At 46.7% G+C, this 19,770-nt stretch overlaps 1 protein-coding gene across 5 annotated transcripts in view; it reads right to left on the bottom strand.

The window, feature by feature from the left end:
- SNAPC4 (small nuclear RNA activating complex polypeptide 4) overlaps positions 1-19,770 on the bottom strand; it is a 194,864-nt gene that overhangs the window by 67,020 nt on the left and 108,074 nt on the right. For all 5 annotated transcript variants that reach the window (XM_073599659.1, XM_073599658.1, XM_073599662.1 and 2 more), the window contains 2 exons: positions 8,791-8,883; positions 7,695-7,908 (listed from right to left, as the gene is read on the bottom strand). In XM_073599659.1, coding sequence (XP_073455760.1) covers positions 7,695-7,908; positions 8,791-8,883 — 307 coding nt within the window. The remainder of the gene's footprint in view (positions 1-7,694; positions 7,909-8,790; positions 8,884-19,770) is intronic.

Genomic DNA, 19,770 nt, shown 5'->3' on the forward strand with positions numbered 1-19,770 from the left:
AAAATAGACCAGCGGCCAGTCCTGCCACCGCCTAAGAGCAGCGATCCGTGAAGCAGTACAGTCTCTTCTCGAGCTGAAGAGGGAGAAGGAGCCCACACATCAGCCACCTCTCTAGAGGCAAAAAAAAAGGTATGGTGGAGCAGGTAGCCTGGCCTCTTTTAGGACAGCACCTCAGAGACCTTGACTCCCAATAGGTGTTCCCTTGCTGAAGGAAACACAAAAACTGATGGGCTGTGGGGAGAATCCTCCTTTTAAAAACTTTGGTGCAAGTGGGCTTTCCTGTTGGGAAGTGGAGCAGCTACTATATCAGGTGCTGTCCTGAAAGACATTTAGGGAAAAAGCAGTTTCTCAGATTTATTGCAGAAGCGGTGCATAAGAATTCAGCAAAGTTCTAATAAATATGTATATGAAAACATAATACACACAATTATAAATAGCATTCTGGTTCATGTGCAACTTGTCATTCATTTTGGAAGACATTGAAATATTAACCTGTGAGTCCTTTTTTCCTGGTACTATTTTTATACATACAATTTAAGATCATATTTCCCAGTTGCTTATTTACAATGGAGATTATTGTTAATCACAAACCACGTTGTTTGTTGAACTGTTTATTTTGGATGCAAACCTTAAAAAATAAATTTTAAAGGGGGCGTGGCCACGGCATGAGTGTGTGAGGACGCTTGTTAAAGGAGCTACGTGAACCCACCGCAGATACCGCACCCACAGCAGCTCTCCTGGGGAGATTTCAGCACCAAACCATGCCATCCAGACGGCGGACGTCCCGGCATGCCCCAACAGACCTCTAGGAACCAGTCTGGATCCCTGGACCAGTACTTTTCGGAGCCTCGCCGCAGCAGGGACTTCCAGGATGGCACCGACCGGTAAATACCAGGCCACACGTGCAGCCTTTCCTATCCCCTCTCCACAGCTACCATCTCCCTCGCTGCCTCCCACCGCCTCACCCTCCAGCTCAGCCAGCCTAATACCTCCCTCAGCGGTGGGAGATGACATGGGGACAAAGATATGTGGGCCCTTATTCTCTCCCTCCCCACCAAAGCTGATTTGGAGCCATTTGCTCACAGAGTTGAGAAGGCCTTTAGGCAGGACATTGAGGCACTGCAGGCTGATACAACACACATTGGGGGCAGAGTGGAGGATTTGGAGTCACAATGGGAAGTGGTTACACCTGCCCTGCAAGCACTTCATGAACGCTGCAAGACACAGGACCGACGGATTAACTCTTTAATAGATCAGATGGATGACTGAGAATAGAAGTCGCAGAGTTAACATCCGCATTAGAGGCATGCCTGAATCTACTGGCCCCGGGGATATAGTTCATTCCCTGCAAGGGCTTTTCAAACAGATCCTCGGCCACGAAGCACTTGATCATATAGAAATAGACCGCGCTCATAAAGCCCTCCGTCGACCTTCGGATGACCCAGACAAGCCAAGGGAAATCATCTGCAAGCTACACAAATATTCCCTGAAGGAACGTATAAGGTTTCACGTCAGAGGTGTTCACCACGTGGACTTTGACGGCACAAAGTTGTCCTTTTTCCTGGATCTTTCCAGACGCACCTTTAATGCAACGCCGTACCCTCAAGCCACTACTTGAGGCCCTTCAGGATGCAAAGCTGGTCTACAGATGGGGTTTCCCTTTTAATTTGTCGGTGACCAAAGATGGCCGCCAAGTCATCTTGCGCAATAAAGTTGCCGCAGTTCCTGCAACACTTGGGATTACCCACCATTGACGTTCCAGATTGGAGGCCCTCACCGGAGATCCCACTCCCTGCACACCCACAGCCTTGGCGCCCTGCAGGGGATGGAACAGGCGCAGGTCTAGAGATGATCCCCCCCCCAGGCCGCATCGCACTCTCCCCCACATTCCCCCCTCAGAGGACTCATGTGAACTGAATGTCTAACTTGATATTGTTTCCTTTTACAGGGACACCCCCCCACCCCCCCCCAGGGGTGGATCCAGAGCCTAGTCTCGGGAGGGGCACTGGCAGAAAATATGTTTTTTTTGCGGGAAAGTTATCGGGGCAGTGGCTGGTGTTGGCGCTTTCATCATCATGACACCATGGTTGTTATAATGTCAGGATGATTGAAGCACATTATTTCTACTATTACATTGTAATATAAAATGAAATGGTTCAACTCACCATAATGCATAATCAGTGGGAGCCCTGAGTGTGTCAATTGCCATGTCCCTGCCACCGGATGCTGATTGTCACTTGCCACGTCACCTGCCACACGTTGCTGAATTTCACTTGCCACGTCCCTGCCACAAGTTGCTGATTTTCACTAGCTACGTCCCTGCCACAAGTTGCTGATTTTCACTTGCCACGTCCCTGCCACAAGTTGCTGATTTTCACTTGCCACGTCCCTGCCACAAGTTGCTGATTTTTACTTGCCACGTCCCTGCCACAAGTTGCTGATTTTCACTTGCCACGACACCTGCCACATGCTGCAGATTGTCATTGGCCTGCTAAGATGCAGATTATCACTTGCCAGACTGAAGGCAGGCAGCATAGAGATGATGTAATCTCTCTGCTGCACGCGGCTGCACAGTGAGGGCAGAACTGCAGTGATGCAGGGCGGGTGGTGAGAGATGTCATCTCTCTGCTCCCCGCCCGCTGGCTCTCTGACTGGCCAGCACCTCCACTCTAATGCCGACCGGCCTGACCACTTACTCGATGATTGCCCTGCCCGTCCGTACACTCACCTCACTCTCCCCCTACTCATCCACCGACCTGCAGTGCCCGCTCAGGCGCTCACTCACCTGCCAACTCCGGCTGACTGGCCCGCCCGCAAACTCATCCTCTGACTGGCCTGTCCATCACTAATTTCTCGGAGGGGGAAATTGTCCCGTTGCCCCCCTGGATCCACCCCCCCAGGGTTCTATTTTGATTTATACTACTGCTGTGGCAATTTGGGTTTGCGCATCTTTGATGCTGCTGTGATCTTAATGCTGAACGGGGGTAAACTCACTGGCAGGTTTGCACCTGGTGCTGTGGCACTTCCCCCACATAGGTCAACTCCTAGGAGTTATGTCCCATATTTGGGACCCCACGCTACTTGCTGACCTCCACTCTATTTTTGCCCAGATGCCCGAGTGGAGATACCCAACTAGTAGTGGTTGGATACCTTGGGATGCCCTTACGGCAAAGTCCCCCTTGAATGCATTGTATGTCTTGACAGTTTCTCTGTTTTCTAGGTTTTTATGTTTGTTTTCTATTTTCTCAGCACTCCTTGATTCATGGACCAATCACTTGCAGGTCTCTTCTCCCTCCTGACGGGGACTCGGGATACCTCCACGACCTCCATACCTTATGGCATCCCTGAAAGTGGGATCGTATAAGGTCCGTGGCCTGGGATCGCCTCAAACGCAGTAAGCTGTAGCTCGAAAACAAACGCTTGGGGGCACAGATTCTTTTATTACAGGAGACACACTTTCGCACTGACTCGGTCCCCCGCCTTCCCACCAACCTGTATAATCAATGGTTTCTTAGCAACTCTCCTCGATCTAAGTCGAGCGGAGTTGCTATAGCCATATATAAACAATGCCCCTTTGTCCTGGTGGACCAATTAACTGACTCCAATGGCAGATACGTTTTAATGAAAGGCACCATCCTAGGCCGTAAATTCACTTTTGCAACCGTGTACGCACCGAACACTCAACAGCTCACCTTCCTAGACTTCTTCTTAGACTTCCTCTCCAATTTTAGAGAGGACCAATTGATCCTGGGGGAGATTTCAATGTCAGCCCAAACCCCAAGATGGACACATTTACGGGACGTTCCACCCACTCTTTCGTTTTCCTCAAACACTTCAGAAAATCCCTGCACTCCCACCATCTTGTCGATTGCTGGAGGGTACTCCACCCCACCGACAAAGACTTCAGCTACTACTCGGCCACTCATATCGTATACACCCGCATAGATCTGTTACTGATGGATCAGTTCTCTCTGGAGACAATGTCTAGTGCATCAATTGGCTCCATCACCCTCTAAGATCACGCCCTGGTATCCCTCTCTATACATCTGTTGTCGTCCGATGCCAGGTCCTGGACATGGCGACTGAATGAGAACATCTTGGATGATGTAGTGGCATCAAAGCGCATATCGGAATCTATTTCCCTGTACATTGCAGAGAACTCAACAGATGATGCAGGGCTGGCATCCATATGGGAAGGGCATAAGGCGGTGATCAGGGGGGGAGTTCATATCCCAGGGCATAAGGCTGACAAAAAAAAAAAAAAAAGTGAGGGGATCTCCAAATCCTTCTAAAAAAGATCCAATCTGCGGAACTCAAACATAAACGTTGTCTGACTCCAGAGCTGGCAGCAGAATTCCAATCCCTTAGTTTGGAGCTTGCCAACATGCTCGATGCCCGGATAGGGGCCTGCCTATGCCACATTTCTCGCAAATTTTATAAGTATGGGAATAAATGCGGGCAACTGCTAGCCAGGGCCCTAAAGAGACGACAGGCATCGGGCCACGCACATAAACTCCAAACCGCGACGGGTTCCCCAGTAGTTCACTCCTCTAAGATTGCGGCTGCCTTCAGGGACTACTATGCCCAGCTCTACCATCTCCCTGCCAACTGGCTCGATGGCAGATCAGAAACAGGGCCACATTCTGAATATCTGGCAGAGGCCCAAGCCCCCCAAATTACTAACCAAACTAGCAAACACCTTTAGACGCCTATTACCCAGACGGAGATGGAAACAGTGGTAAAAGAACTCCCGAAAGGGAAAAGCCCAGGTCCTGACGGATATACGAATGCCTACTACAGTACTTTCCTCCCCTTACTGTCTAGCCCAATGTGTGCCTACTTTAACTCCTTAGCTTCGGGTACCGGTATACCTAAAGAGGGATTACTGGCACATATTACAGTGCTCCCCAAAGAAGGGAAAGAACACACTGTCCCTAGAAGCTACAGACCGATATCACTTCTTAACACCGACATAAAAATCCTAGCGAACTGTCTTAAACCCATAATGCCATCTATCATACCCCCAGACCACAGAGTTTATTACAGGAAGGGAAGCTAGGGACAATTCTAATCGGGCGATTCAGTTGATCCACTGGGCACAAACACAGACTGACCATCTACCCTGTCTCCTGCTTTCCACTGATGCTGAAAAAGGCGTTCGACAGGGTGGACTGGGAATACCTTCGAGTTGTATTGACCAGGCTGGGGCTTGACCCTAACATGCTCTCCGGCATAACCTCGCTCTATAGCTACCCTGAAGCCCGAGTTAAAGTGAACGGAGTCCTTTCGGACATCTTCACTATTGAGAATGGAACTAGACAGGGTTGCCCTTTGTCCCCCCTCATTTTCGCCCTCCCCCTGGAACCATTGCTCAATAGGATTCGCTTGAATCCAAATACCAAGGACTTTGGCGTTGGGCCAAGGGAACAAACTATCCACTTATGCTGATAATGTCCTGTTCTATGTGGCTGACCCCCTGAGCTCTCTGCTCAATATCATGAATGAACTACAGAATTTCAGCTTACTTTCCAATTTCAAAATCAATTATAATAAGTCTGAAATTCTATCCTTAAACATCCCATCGAGCTTGCGTACACAGTTGCAATCCTTTCTCCTTGACTTGGTGCCATACTCACGTGAAATATCTGGGTGTCTATCTTACCCCACTCTGCTCCCAGCTTTATAAAATAGTAACAACGCCCGCTACTCTCCACTATAAAATCAGACTTACACAGGTGGGGACAGGAAGACCTTCTCGTGGATGGGCCGAGTCAGTGTGTTAAAGATGAATGTGTTACCTTGCATTCTGTTTTATCCTCAAATGGTGCCCATCTCTTTACCCAGGTGTTTCTTTTCAATCCTTAACCGCACGTTTCTAAAATAAATCTGGCAGGGGCAAAGCCCTCAGTTGGCTCTTCGCACCTTACAGAGACCTAAGCGGTTGGGAGGCCTGGGCGTCCCAGGTATACGCAAATATGAGGCGATTTCCCTGCAGCGGACATTGGACTGGCACCATGGAGTGTCCACCAAGGTGTGGGTATCTTTAAAAAAAAAAAAAAATGTATGGCTGGCCACAACTTATCCCATGCTCCATGGCTACCCCAGGCATATAGAGGTCTATCGGCATTTGTTTCTCCAGTGACTGCTCATGCTTTGAAGCTATGGGATACCCTAAACAGGTCAGGACAGCTTGCCCCTTGGTTCTCCCCACTGGCCCCCCTGGGAGGGTTCCCCTGGTTTGCCCCAAGGGTACACCAGTCTTTTTTCCATACTTGGATGGCAGACGGCAAAGTGAGATGTGGTTGGTTCTTCCAAGACCAGGGATTAATCCCATTGGGGGAACTTAGAACTCAATACGGTAGATTCCCCTCAGACGATTGAGACATGGACAGCTTCAACATTTTGCGCGTGGTTTACCTCAAGCCATACGCTCCCCCACCTCCTCCCCCCCTTTTGAGAAGCTGTGCATGTCTGCCAACCCAATCCCACACTCTATATCTGTCCTGTACGAGATGCTATTAGGACAAGGACCCAAAGGGAAACCAATATACATTCGAGAATGGGAAAGAGACCAGCAACATGAGTTTACTGAGCTGCAACTTGACCATCTATACCGCCTTACTAACTCTAGTTCTGTTGACACGAAAATGCAGGAGAATGGGTTAAAAGTAATGTCTAGATGGTATAGGGTCCCTACCAAGAACTCGCTAAAATATACCCAACCTCCTCAGATGCTTGCTGGAGGGACTGTGGACATAGGGGTTCATTTTTGCACATTTGGTGGGATTGCCCTAAGTTACAACCTTACTGGCAGGACATTATAACCCAAATAAACCTTATATTGAACATAGACCTCCCTGACTCTGCAATGGGCTTCCTCCTGCATGCCCCCACCATCCCTCTCAGCCTTCATCGAAAGTCGGTCCTGCCTCATCTCCTGAATGTGGCTAGGAGATTGATCCCCATCTACTGGAAAAGCAGACAAGTTCCAAGCCGTACGGAATGGATCAGTCTTGTCAATGATATTAGGGCTGCAGAGGAGTGGATGGCAACATGTTAGGAGAGACATGATAAATGGTATGGAATTTGGGCCACTTGGATTCATTATGTAAACGAGGCCCAAACAAACACACAACCAACAGACACCGCCTCGGTAGGAGGAGTGTAACTGTAAGAAATGCTATAGACCTGACTTGATCACCCAAGATATTTGATACATGACTGCTAGCATAATTTATTAGAGTGCATTCTTTCTTTTCCTTTATTTTAGTTGTTTGATTTTAATGTTTTATGTTTCCTTTATCAGATGCCATCTGGCTTTATTTTCTCTACCCAAATCAGTGGTGTCGATTCATAAATGCCGCTAAAGTTTGGTAGCAGGGCTAGAGACAAATTAATAGTGATATGGCTCATATGTTCTCATGACCACGAAGTAGACGCCTCCGTCTCTAACACACTCTATGTTGGATGGCCAACCGGGCCTTATATTATGTTCAAATACCCATTTGGGCTGCTTTGTTCTTTTCCCTTTCTTAGCTGTTATCTGATCGTTATTGTCTTTTTGACATTTTTGACCATTTTGTCAGAATTGTGTACATAAAGATTATATAAAAAATTAAAATAAAAAAAAAAAAAAAAATACATGTACATGAAAAAAAAAAAAAAAAAAAAAAAAAGGGTATTTAATGGCTTACCCCAAGTTCTTCCTCTAAAACGCCTTCCACGGTTTGTTGAAATTGGAAGAAACACATTTCCTACCCACCGCGTCACCGCACAGAGCAGCCTTCGATCTACTGCTTTGTACAGACGTGTCACAGCCAACTGCGACAAAGACGTGCTGGAATCCTTGTGCTGATTACCGCCTGAATCTGGAGGGGGCTTAATCTGCCTTTGCTTTATTCTTTGGATCTAACAAACAGATCAAAAAAAAAAAAAAAAGGAGTCAATGTATATAAAGCTTTTTAGTTTTGGATAGCATAGAAAATGGATTAAAACACCTGTGCTTTTCCTTTTGCGGTCTGTGTCCTATTTGGAGGATTTGACTTCACTTTCTGTCCCAAAGACACAACAGGAAGTGAAAGGAGATCTTTTCAAAGTAAGGGAAATTTATGCTTAGATTGTTGTCAGTACGACAGGTCTTCTCATTGGAAAATTTGCCCTCACCTGTTCCAATGACAGCTCTATCTTTGTGGATTTGCCATCACTTTCTGTGGTAATGATTGCCGAGACAAATAAAGAGGGTGAGTATCCTCAGTGGGGGAAAAAAAAGCAATAAAAACCTAGCAGGGATTATAACTCTTCCCTACTCAATCCAAAATTAGAAAAAATAAATAAAAATGTTTGGGTTTTAGACACATTTGAAGCAATTAACAGTACTGAAAAACGTACAACACGACAGACATAAGCTGTGTCACAGAATAAAACATGGAATCAAATTAACTACTGAGGGCAACTTGTTCCTTCACACGTCTCTGAATTACTCCCCTTGGTTTGAAAAATAGCACAAAAAGACCTAGGTATGCCACATCTGCCATCCACGTGACTGCAATCATACTGTCAACTAAGGGCCACACTGCTGCTTTTTTTACTGGTTCCAAAATGGCACATCTTACTTCTAAAATTTTATCTGTTTGACAATTACTGAAGCAGTGCAGCCAGGAACCTAATATCAGACACTTCTAAAATAAATATTTGTAAAACATTGAGAAGACGTTTGCGGGCACATCTTCTTCGGAGGACAGCTTACCTGGTAAAAGTATTTGTGTGCAGTTTCTGTTAAGAGAGACCCACCTGTTTACTTTCACTTTCTTGCGTGTTCCTCATAAGAATCTTGATAATATCTTCTTCCCGAATCTGCAGAATTTCGCGTCCATTCTTTTCTTCCTAGTGACAGAAAAGCAGCTCAATGAAAAAGTGCAATGGCTGAGTAATTTCTTTAAAAAGTATATAGTTTTTTCTTTCATTTTTAAAAATAGTTTTTGTATAAAATCTTCTTTGAATAAATATGTATTACTAGGTGAACACCTAAACATAATCTAATAAGGTAACTTCTCCAATAAGGTAGCTCTGAGACACCTGCATACTTTTTGGCAGCATGTGTATAACTAATTAAAAGGTTTGTCTTTTAGCCCTGGTTCACATTGCAGCGATTTGGCATGCGATTTGAAATGTCAAATCGCATGCCAAATCGGCGGCTATTGCTGGCAATGGCACCAACCAACTTGGTGCGACGCTGACTTTGGCATGGCCTCTCTTGCCATGGCCCCTCTTCAGCTGCCTTTTTAGGGGCCCTACAGGTCAAACATTTCCTTACCTCTTTGGGCAGAAAACCTCCCTATGTTGTAGAATTAAAGTGGAATGCCACAAGATTAGACAAGAAATAATATGTAATTGGTGGGTACCAACATCCTTCAAGAGTATTGAATAAGGTTTGGAGGGGGAATAACCAGGACTTCTCCAATTAAGTCCTACCTCCTCCAGGAAAATGGTTATGGACTATTACGGTACCTCATAAACACATACAGGATAGATAAAATTTCAGTTTATTCAAAAAATGAACATATTAAAAAAATCCATATCTAGACATAGATATGGATTAACAACAATGTGATACAAACAAATTTCACAGTAATGTTGATTGAAATAGCATTTAACAGTGCCCACAAGGGTAAGTGAAGGCAGATTTGTGAGTACTTATGAACGTGACCTCAACAGTTTCGCGGTCAAGCTGCTTCTTAAGGAGGCGTCCTAGTACATTTTCTACAAAGTGAAATAATCAGCATTACAAATACATGATATGCAATAAAGAACAAAAAGAGAAAAGGAAAAACATGACATTGGAGTAATTGATCAAAAGTTTGTGTTTGCACTCACCAACCACTGCCCCTAAGGGCTGGAACTGCACTTGCGAGACGCCCTCGACGGGCATTCCCCCGGGGGCGAGCAAGGGGGGTTTTTTGGCAAGATAAGCTGATATATGCAAAGATAAAAATAAAGTTGGGTAATGAATATGGATTATCAAAGAAGTGATAACACCTCCGTGAATAAAGTGGGAGCCATCGTGAGGGAAAACAGGGGAGAAGGGGAGGGGGAAGGAGAGGGGAAGAAAGGGGGGAATAGAGAGGGAAGAAGAGGGGGGGTAGAACCAGGGAATGGGGGAAGAGGAACAAATGGCGAGGGAGAGGGAGAGGAAGGGAGAGGAAGGGAGGGAAGGGGGGGAGGGGAGGAGAAGGGGGGAGGGGAGGAGAAGGGGGGAGGGGGAAAAGGGAAGGGGAAGAAAGGGAGGGAAAAAAAAGGGAGGGAAAAAAAAGGGGGGAGGGCCAGCGACCTCTATAAAGCAGATATTTCAGCATATAAACCACCAAAGGAACCCTTAGGGAGAGGAGTATAACGTAACGGTCAAATTATTAATAGAGGATACTAAATCCATGGGAACCTCCGCAGGAGGTATACCCAGGCATGAACGTAATTTAGCTTAAAAAGTCAAAAGGGAGCAGCAACATGGCCCTCACAGAGGCTGATTACTAACTTGGAGTCTGCTGAACGATCGCGACCCTCTGGGTGTGGAATTAGTGCCATCCATACAAGGCAGACACGTTGGCTGCCTTATAAGCCCCCAACCCGGAAGACAAGCGGCACTATGAACGTCAGAACACCGCCGTCACCGGGTCCGGCTCTCCACTACTGCGCATGCGCGAGAATCAATCCAGCGCATGCGCATAGCCCCGGTATTGATGACGCTGAGGGCGTCATTGTCGGGGGCAGGGGCTGAGTTTCCCTATTGAGGGAAGCCCGCCCACTGCCGGAAAGACGCATGCCCGCCACACGGGGGAGAATTAACTCGTCACACCGTTGAGAAGGGAGGAGAGTGCAATACATACAAAGCACGTGTCAGGAAAAGCCCTCTTGCAAATATCCCAGCAAACTAAAGTTCAAAGGAATGCCTGTGCACAGAAGCGCCATCCGGCGCTCGCGCGCGCGCAATAGCGCTAACGTGCGTACGCACACGCGCAATAGCGCCAATGGCGCTAACGTGCGTACGCGCATGCGCAATAGTGGCGCCCTGTGACAGCACTTGGCGCCAAAGGGGCTATTTAAAGAGGACTGTTCCACTGCTGCCTTGCTGTCCGGTCTACAGCGTTCCTGAAGACCCCTTGTGCCCTGTTACTTGCATTTGCTACCTGATACCAGTTGGACTGTTCCTGACTACTCTGTTTGCTGCCTGCCCTGATCTCAGCTTTTGGACTTTGACTATTCTCCCGGATTTACCTTCTGTACCTGATCTGCCCGTCTGTGTTTGACCCGGCTTGCCTGCACCCTGCTGTCTACATCCTGCTGCTGGACACCTCCCTGCTGTCTACATCCTGCTGCTGGACTACAAGACACCTCCCTGCTGTCTGCATCCTGCTGCTGGACTACAAGACACCTCCCTGCTGTCTACATCCTGCTGCTGGACTACAAGACACCTCCCTGTTGTCTGCATCCTGCTGCTGGACTACAGGACACCTCCCAGCTGTCTACCTGATTCAGCTCTCTGTTCCAGCCTTCCAGTCAGGCACTTGTGCCCCTTCGCACTCCCGAGCCCCTGTCATCACTACCAGGGGTTCCCGAGTCGGAGGTATACGAGAGGCCGTTCCCTGCATTCCGGGCTCCACCTACCAGGTACGTGACAGCACGTAACGAAGTTTAATCTATACTTTGATAATTCCAAGGAGGTATTGCATCCAGCCAGGGAACACATTTTTTCTCATTGGTGTGGATGTTAGCCTTCTAACATGACATGCATGATTAGGATGCGTATTATAACAGCAGCAGTCCAAAGAACATATTTAATGCACAGTATTTTACAAGCCAACAAGGAAGATAAGAAAACATAATACATAAAATTTTTTTTATACATAAGATTTTTTTAATATGTTCATTTTTTGAATAAACTGAAATTTTATCTATCCTGTATGTTTATGAGGTACCGTAATAGTCCATAACCATTTTCCTGGAGGAGGTAGGACTTAATTGGAGAAGTCCTGGTTATTCCCCCTCCAAATCTTATTCAATCCCTATGTTGTAGACACTTGAAACCATGTGTAAAGACTCATCTCCAATTCAACATGACCTCTCTCTCTCTCGTTTACTCCATTTTTGTTACACCTATAGAAAATTATGCTCCCCTTTTCTGATGAAATAGAAAAGAAATTTGAACCAACAATTTATAAATGAACAACGTGAACCTATACTTTATTTTGCACATAAATTCTCCATATCTACGTGACTTCAGGAGTCTGGTTTCAAGCTACTTATAGGATGCTACAGGGTACCTGTGAGACTTCAGAGGTACCCAGAAGCTAATTTTAAATGTTGGAGATGTGGGGAAACCCGAGGGTACGCCCTTCCATTTGCTCCTTGCTTCAAAGGCCAGTTATATGTTGGGGTGAATGCCACTTGTTTGTACGGTTGGTGAACTTGTGAGGGGACGCTCTGGTTACCTTTGCTGCCTTTGTGCTATTGCTGGGTGTCCAGTGTATCCTTATACAAAAAAAAAAAAATATATATAAATTATATATATATATATATATATATATATATATATATATATATATATATATATATATATATATAAAATATAGGATTTTTTTAAAACAGCTTACCTGTAAAATCCTTTTCTTTCGAAGGACATCACGGGACACAGAGCCACAGTAATTACTGATGGGTTATATAGGTATCACTGGTGATTGGACACTGGCACACCCTATCAGGAAGTTCAACCCCCTATATAATCCCTCCCCCTTGCAGGGATACCTCAGTTTTGTAGCCAAGCAATATAGTGTATTAGAAGAGGGGCGGGACCTCTGTGTCCCGTGATGTCGTTCGAAAGAAAAGGATTTTACAGGTAAGCTGTTTTAAAAAATCCTATTTTCTTTCTCGAACATCACGGGACACAGAGCCACAGTAATTACTGATGGGATGTCCCAGAGCAATGCTACCTGAGGGGGGGGAACCACGACCAAGTAGGGTGCAATCAGACCTGAGGACCCTGTACCGCTGCCTGCAGCACACTACGCCCAAAGGCGATATCCTCATGCCATCTCACATCCACCTGATAGAATCTGGTGAATGTATGAACTGAAGACCAGGTTGCGGCCTTGCAGATTTGAGCCATAGAGGCCTGGTGATGCACTGCCCAAGAAGCACCAATAGCCCTTGTGGAATGTGCCCTGATCTGAAACGGAGGAATCTTCCGTTTCAAACCGTAAGCTTGAATGATCAACTGTCGAATCCATTTAGAAATGGTAGTTTTTGACGCTGCCTGTCCTCTATTGGGACCCTCTGGCAGCACAAACAAAACATCCGTCCTGCGGATTTGAGCAGTTGCCCCTAGATAGGCCTTAACTGCTCTTACTACATCCAACGAATGTAGAGATCTCTCTTCCGGAGAACAGGGATCTGGAAAAAAGGAAGGTAGAACAATGTCTTGGTTTAAATGAAAATCAGAAACCACCTTCGGTAAAAAACTAGGATGAGGGCGTAGTACCACTCTATCCTTGTGTATAATCAAATAAGGCTCCTTACAGGAAAGAGCTGCTAATTCTGATACTCTTCTAGCAGAAGAGATGGCCACCAGAAAAATTAACTTCCTTGTCAACAAGACCAAAGGAACCTGACTTATTGGTTCAAAAGGCTGTTTCTGTAACACAGCCAGGACCAAGTTCAAGTCCCAGGGGTTTAGGGGCGCTTTAACCGAAGGATTAAGACGCATCACCCCCTGCATAAAGTTTCGGACCAAAGAATGCGAAGCAAGTGGCCGCTGAAATAATACTGATAAAGCAGAGACCTGGCCCTTGATGGTACTCAAGGCCAGCTTCATCTCTAATCCTAATTGTAGAAAATCAAGAATTCTACCTATGACATATTTCCTGGGATGCCAACCTCTGGATTCACACCAGGTTATATAAGCTTTCCAGACTCTATGATAAATCATCCTGGAAGCTGGCTTCCTTGCATTAATCAAGGTAGATATGACAGGACCTGAGAGCCCACGACTCTTCAGAACGTGGGTCTCAATAGCCAAACCGTCAAATTTAGCGTTTGTAAGGCAGGATGGAACACTGGACCTTGAGATAACAGGTCTGGGCGTTCCGGTAGTGTCCACGGGGAACCTGTCATCCTTACTATTTCTGCATACCAAGTCCTTCTGGGCCAAGCGGGGGCCACCAGAAGTACCGACTTCCTTTCCTGCCTGATCCTGCGAAGGAGTCGTGGTAATAGCAGAATAGGCGGGAATGCGTAAATCAGTGAGAACCGATGCCACGGAATCACCAACGCATCCGTCCCGCATGCAAGAGGATCTTTTGTCCTTGCCACAAATCTGTCTATCTTTTTGTTGAATCGGGATGCAAAGAGATCTACATCTGGAACCCCCCATCTTTGGCATATGGCCCAAAAGACGACGGGATGCAGAGACCATTCCCCTGGAAGTAACTGCTGGCGACTTAGATAGTCCGCCTGCCAATTCTCTATTCCCGGGATGAAAACTGCCGATATGCATGGCACATGCATCTCTGCCCAGACTAAGATCTGGTTCACCTCTTTTTGAGCAGCTCGGCTCCGGGTGCCTCCCCGATGATTGACATAAGCCACTGCTGTGGCATTGTCGGACTGGATCCTGACCGGACAACCCTGTAGCCTGATAGTCCAGGCCTTTAGAGCTAGATGTATCGCCCGGATCTCCAGAATGTTGATGGGTAAGGTCCTCTCTGTCTTGGACCATACCCCTTGGACCGCAGCCTGTTCCAGAACTGCTCCCCAACCTGACAGACTGGCATCTGTTGTTACCACCGTCCAGGTAACTGGTAGAAAGGATTTCCCCTTCTGCAGGTTTTCGGGTATGAGCCACCAATTGAGGCTCTGACGCACCGCATGCGACAGGTGCATCGGAAATTCCAATGCCTGAACTTTCCTGTTCAGGGTCGACAGAATACTGTGTTGCAGCATTCTTGAGTGAAACTGAGCATAGGGAACTGCTTCGAATGAAGACACCATCTTCCCTAGTAGCCTCATACAAAAGGCGGACTGAGGGACCCTTCTTGGTCCTTACTGTCAGAATCAGCTCTCTCAAAGCAGTGATCTTTGCCTGGGGTAGAAATATTTTCTCCTGGCCTGTATCTATAATCAGACCTAAATACTCCAGTCTTCTTACTGGTTTTAGGAAAGACTTTTCTAAGTTGAGGATCCAACCCAGGTGTTCTGGATACCTGACTGTGGTCCTCAAGTTTCCATTCAAAGAGGCTACCGACCGGTCTATCAAGAGCAGGTCGTCTAGGTATGCTATGACAGCTATACCCTGAGCCCTTAATCTGGCCAGAGGAGGAGCCAAGATCTTTGTGAACACTCGAGGTGCAGTGGCTATCCCGAAAGGCAGAGCCACAAACTGGAAATGGCGCCCTCCTACCTCGAAGCACAGAAACTTCTGATGAGCAGGAAAAATGGGCACATGCAGATATGCATCTCTGATGTCTATTGATGCCAGAAATTCTCCTCCCTGCAGGGTGGGAACTACTGTTCGAATTGATTCCATGCGGAAGGATTGAATCCTTAGGAATCGGTTCAGATCCCTTAAGTCCAGAATGGGCCTGACATCCCCATTTGGCTTTTGGACCGTAAAAAGGTTGGAATAGAAGCCCAATCCCTGGTCCTTTGCGGGAACTATCATAATGACCTCCTGCGACAAAAGTCGCTCTAACGCTAGAAGGAGCGACTGCTTTTTCTCTGGGTCTCTGGGAACACTTGATCTGAGGAACCGAGGAGAGGGGAATTCCTGAAACTCCAGCTTGTACCCTAAGGTTACTGTGGAGATTACCCATCTGTCCTGGAAGTCTTCCTGCCAGAGCACTGAGAACTGTCGCAGTCTTCCCCCCACTCGAGTGAGCGGGGGCGCCCCCTCATGCAGAGGTCTTAGTGTTTTGCCTAGTAGGCTTCTTTCCCCAGGACTTCTTTTGTCCCTGGGGTTGACTCTTGTCTCTGGACCCCGATGGAGGCGGCCGTCGAGACTGCCTAGAGGCTGAAGCCCCCGGCGCTGGGGAAAGAGTCCGTTTGAAAGAGGGACGCTTACTCTTCTTCTTGACAGGTAAGAGAGTGCTTTTCCCACAAGAGATTCTCTTGATACAGTTATCCAAGTCCTCTCCAAACAACCTTGCACCACGAAATGGAAACCCAGCCAGTAGCTTCTTACATGGTGCTTCGGCTGACCAATTTTTCAACCATAGGATTCTACGTATATGCACCAACCCCAGTGAAAGATGGGAGGTTTGCACGATAGAATCTCTAATGGCGTCAACCACAAAGCATAAGGCCGCTGGAAGGTTAGCAAACCCCTGGGCCTGCTGTTCAGGTAATACTTTGATGACCTGCTTAACATGGTCTCTTAAGTATTGACAGACTCCAATCGCTGCTACTGCAGGTTGGGCCACTGATCCTGCTAAGGAGAAAACATCCTTCAATAGGGATTCCATCCTTTTATCTACAGGATCCCTGAGCATCTGAGCATTGTCTACAGGACAAGTCAGGCTATTATTTACGGAGGAAATGGCGGCATCAATAGCCGGTATTTCCCACATTTTCATAAACTTTTCTTCCATCGGATAAAGTGTTGAAAACTTTCTCGGCGGAAAAAAACGTTTGTCTGGGTGATCCCACTCAGAATAAATGAGCTTTTCAAGTAAAGTATGAACAGGAAAAGCATGTGCTGCTTGGAAAGGTTTCAGTGACCCCAAAGCAGAAGAGGATTCTTTAGCAGTTTCAGGTATGGGCAACTTAAATGTGGAGCGGACCAATCCAGTAAGGATCTGCACTAAGACTTTCTCCTCTTGGGAAGTCGCAGAGAGTCCCTCTCCACCTGATTCCTCCGAAGAGGAATCATCCATCCCATCCCGATCCTCTGAAAGGGATTCATATCCTTTATCCCAGAGCTCCTCTGTCTGAGGGTCTTGGGGAACAGAGGAAAGCCTAGTGCGTTTTCTTCCACTGAGTGAAGACGTAATCACAGCCATTAATCTTTCCTCTAGACCATTAATGGTTGAGGAAAAAATCTCTTGTGTAATATATACAGGGGCTGAAGTGCCAGAAGCAGGTGTAGCCCCTGACCCCGATGGCTCTCCCTGGCTAGCCGTCCCTGGCCCATCTTTAGGGGGGGAGGATGCTGCCGACAGGGGGCCCTCAGAACCTGAACGAGATCCCCTAGTGTCTCTGGTTCCTGGGGTGCTTGAACCTCTTCTACCCATAGTGCAAAGCAACAAGGTGTGAGGTATACAAATGAACACTGCCCGCTAAGCGATGTAGTCTGGCTAAAAGCCTTGCTACCCAATGCTCAGTCTGGTGTTACTTCAGTAAATGCTGCCTAGGAGAATGCCTGTGTCCCACCTTACATGCGACCGTCAGCTCTGTGTCTCTCAGAAGGCTGTGTGCACCTGTACAGAGTGCCTTTAATAGCCTGCAGCTGGCCTGAGTGGGAGTCTAAGCACCTGTGCTGACGTCCCGCCCCCTCCTCTACTGCCCCCCCCCCTCGAGTTTTGAAAAAAACGAGTGCTTCCCGCGCTGGCCGACTCTCCTGTCATGCTTCTGGAGAAAGGCTGGGGATGGGGGGGGAGGGAGGGAGGCTGGTAACAAGATCTGCCTAAACGGCTATCTTCAGAGATGGTGGCCATTAGGCCACAGAGCCCGGGTGGTATAACCACTTTCTAGACCCCTGTGGCCCCCCTCTAGCCTGGGGGGGGAACATTCAAACATGAGAAATCCCCCCTTCCATCTTACCTTGCAGCCGGCTTGAGACGCTGGGACATAGACAGCGATGAAAAAACACTGAGACAAACAGTCAGCATGTGCAGGTTTGTGCTCTTGGCAGCCCCCGGTGGTCACAATAGGCATAGCATGCATTTACCTTAAAGGAGAAAAGCCACTAGAACTCAAAAATTCTGTGGAATCTCCTCTTACCTTATCCAGCTGCAGGGTGCTGTTTACACAGACCCAATTTTCACCTCTCACGGTGGGCTCCGTTTGAAAAAACCGTCAGAGACTGGGGCCCCCTACGAATAGGGGGATCCAACAGTTCTGGGACCGTAAAGCACCTCGCCAGAAATTAGGAAGTTTAAAGCCATTTTCTGATCTGCGGGGTCCAGCTCTCTAAAAAGAGAAGCATTACGGGTAAAATCTCGTTTCTTCGGACAAGAGGCCCGGGTACCATTCAATTCGGCCATGAAAAGACACTTTGAATGGATCCGGTTCGCCTGGCTTGCCCCAGTATAGGATCTTAGGATATTCCCTTTGGAGCTCAGCACAGGACATCTTTACACGTCCATCACCTAAGACACTGGCGTAAAAACTGAGGTATCCCTGCAAGGGGGAGGGATTATATAGGGGGTTGAACTTCCTGATAGGGTGTGCCAGTGTCCAATCACCAGTGATACCTATATAACCCATCAGTAATTACTGAGGCTCTGTGTCCCGTGATGTTCGAGAAAGAAATGGAGGATTTGACCATGTCTTTAGGGTATCAAGGAGAACGATTTAGCAAGTCATGATGCATTTAGATGCAGTTCTATCTGTCATCCTAATATAAGGAAATCTTGGGGACACCCCCTTAAGATTGGATATAGCTTGGTGTGCCTGAATGGGTAGATTTTCTGGGGCTCTTTTTTTATATTGCTTGAAGGGAGGGTAGAAGGAAGGCAAGGTAAATGGGGAAAAAATTAGTAAATAGTAAACAGAGAGGACACCACTGTTAAAAAAAACCAAAAAAAAAAAACCCAGAGGACACAGGGGCTCCTTTACACCACTGTATAGCAGTAACACTTATTACCAGGTAAGGGACAACAAAGGATGTATGAGGCGATACATTAAACCAAGACTGTTTGCTTCTTTTCGATTGATATTTATTATATAGCCATAGCTTTTTGCACTTTTGAAATACACGACTTTGAAGTTCATGATGTGTCTTTTCTGTGTTTGTCTATCTAGCTGCACTTCAGAAATACACCGCATTATGTCCTTTTTATATGTCTACATCTAATTTCTGGTGCTGTGCATCAGAAACGCACAATCTATGATCTTTTAGATTTGTGATATTAGTTATACATGTATCCCTTTTATTTCAGACCTTAATTACCTGTGTACATGGAGGGGCCAGGAGTTCTGGCTGCAGAAACACAGATGTCAGAAAATTCAGTCTCTACATTCAGGCATGCCAGAGGCATTTCCTGTGCTTGTAACCCAGTAGGGTTGTATGACACTGGAAGAAGGTTATAAGATCACCTTTTTTAGTAAGAACTTCTGTTCATAGGAGTATTTTACCTGTAGATGCAGTATCAGAACTTATCTGACCTGTACACCTAACTCAAGTAGGTTTACAGTTCTATATGTATTCTTCATAATCACTCTTAGCAGAACTGGTGGTAGCAAACCAATGTAGCCATGCCCCCAAAGTGGTTGCTGAATGTAATGGTTCACTTGTCACCCTGCTCAGCCAGACATCCATTTCTCAGTCAGAGACATAGAAAAGACTATAGCTTTGTTTTTTTTAAACGTGTATGGGAAATTTGGAATTATAGGATGCCCAGAAATATTCAAGTGCAACTTGCTTTGGACTTCTATATACACTTCAGTATATACACTCCAATCTACTCTCCAGCACAGACACATGCTGCAGCACTTCCCTTGCTGCAGACTGTTACTCCTCCGGACTAGCTAGCACTGCATAGGTAGGCCTGACACTGCTTCAGCCAG

The sequence above is a fragment of the Aquarana catesbeiana genome, linkage group LG09 (genome assembly GCF_042186555.1).
Source record: "Aquarana catesbeiana isolate 2022-GZ linkage group LG09, ASM4218655v1, whole genome shotgun sequence".
Classification (NCBI taxonomy): Eukaryota; Metazoa; Chordata; class Amphibia; order Anura; family Ranidae; genus Aquarana; species Aquarana catesbeiana.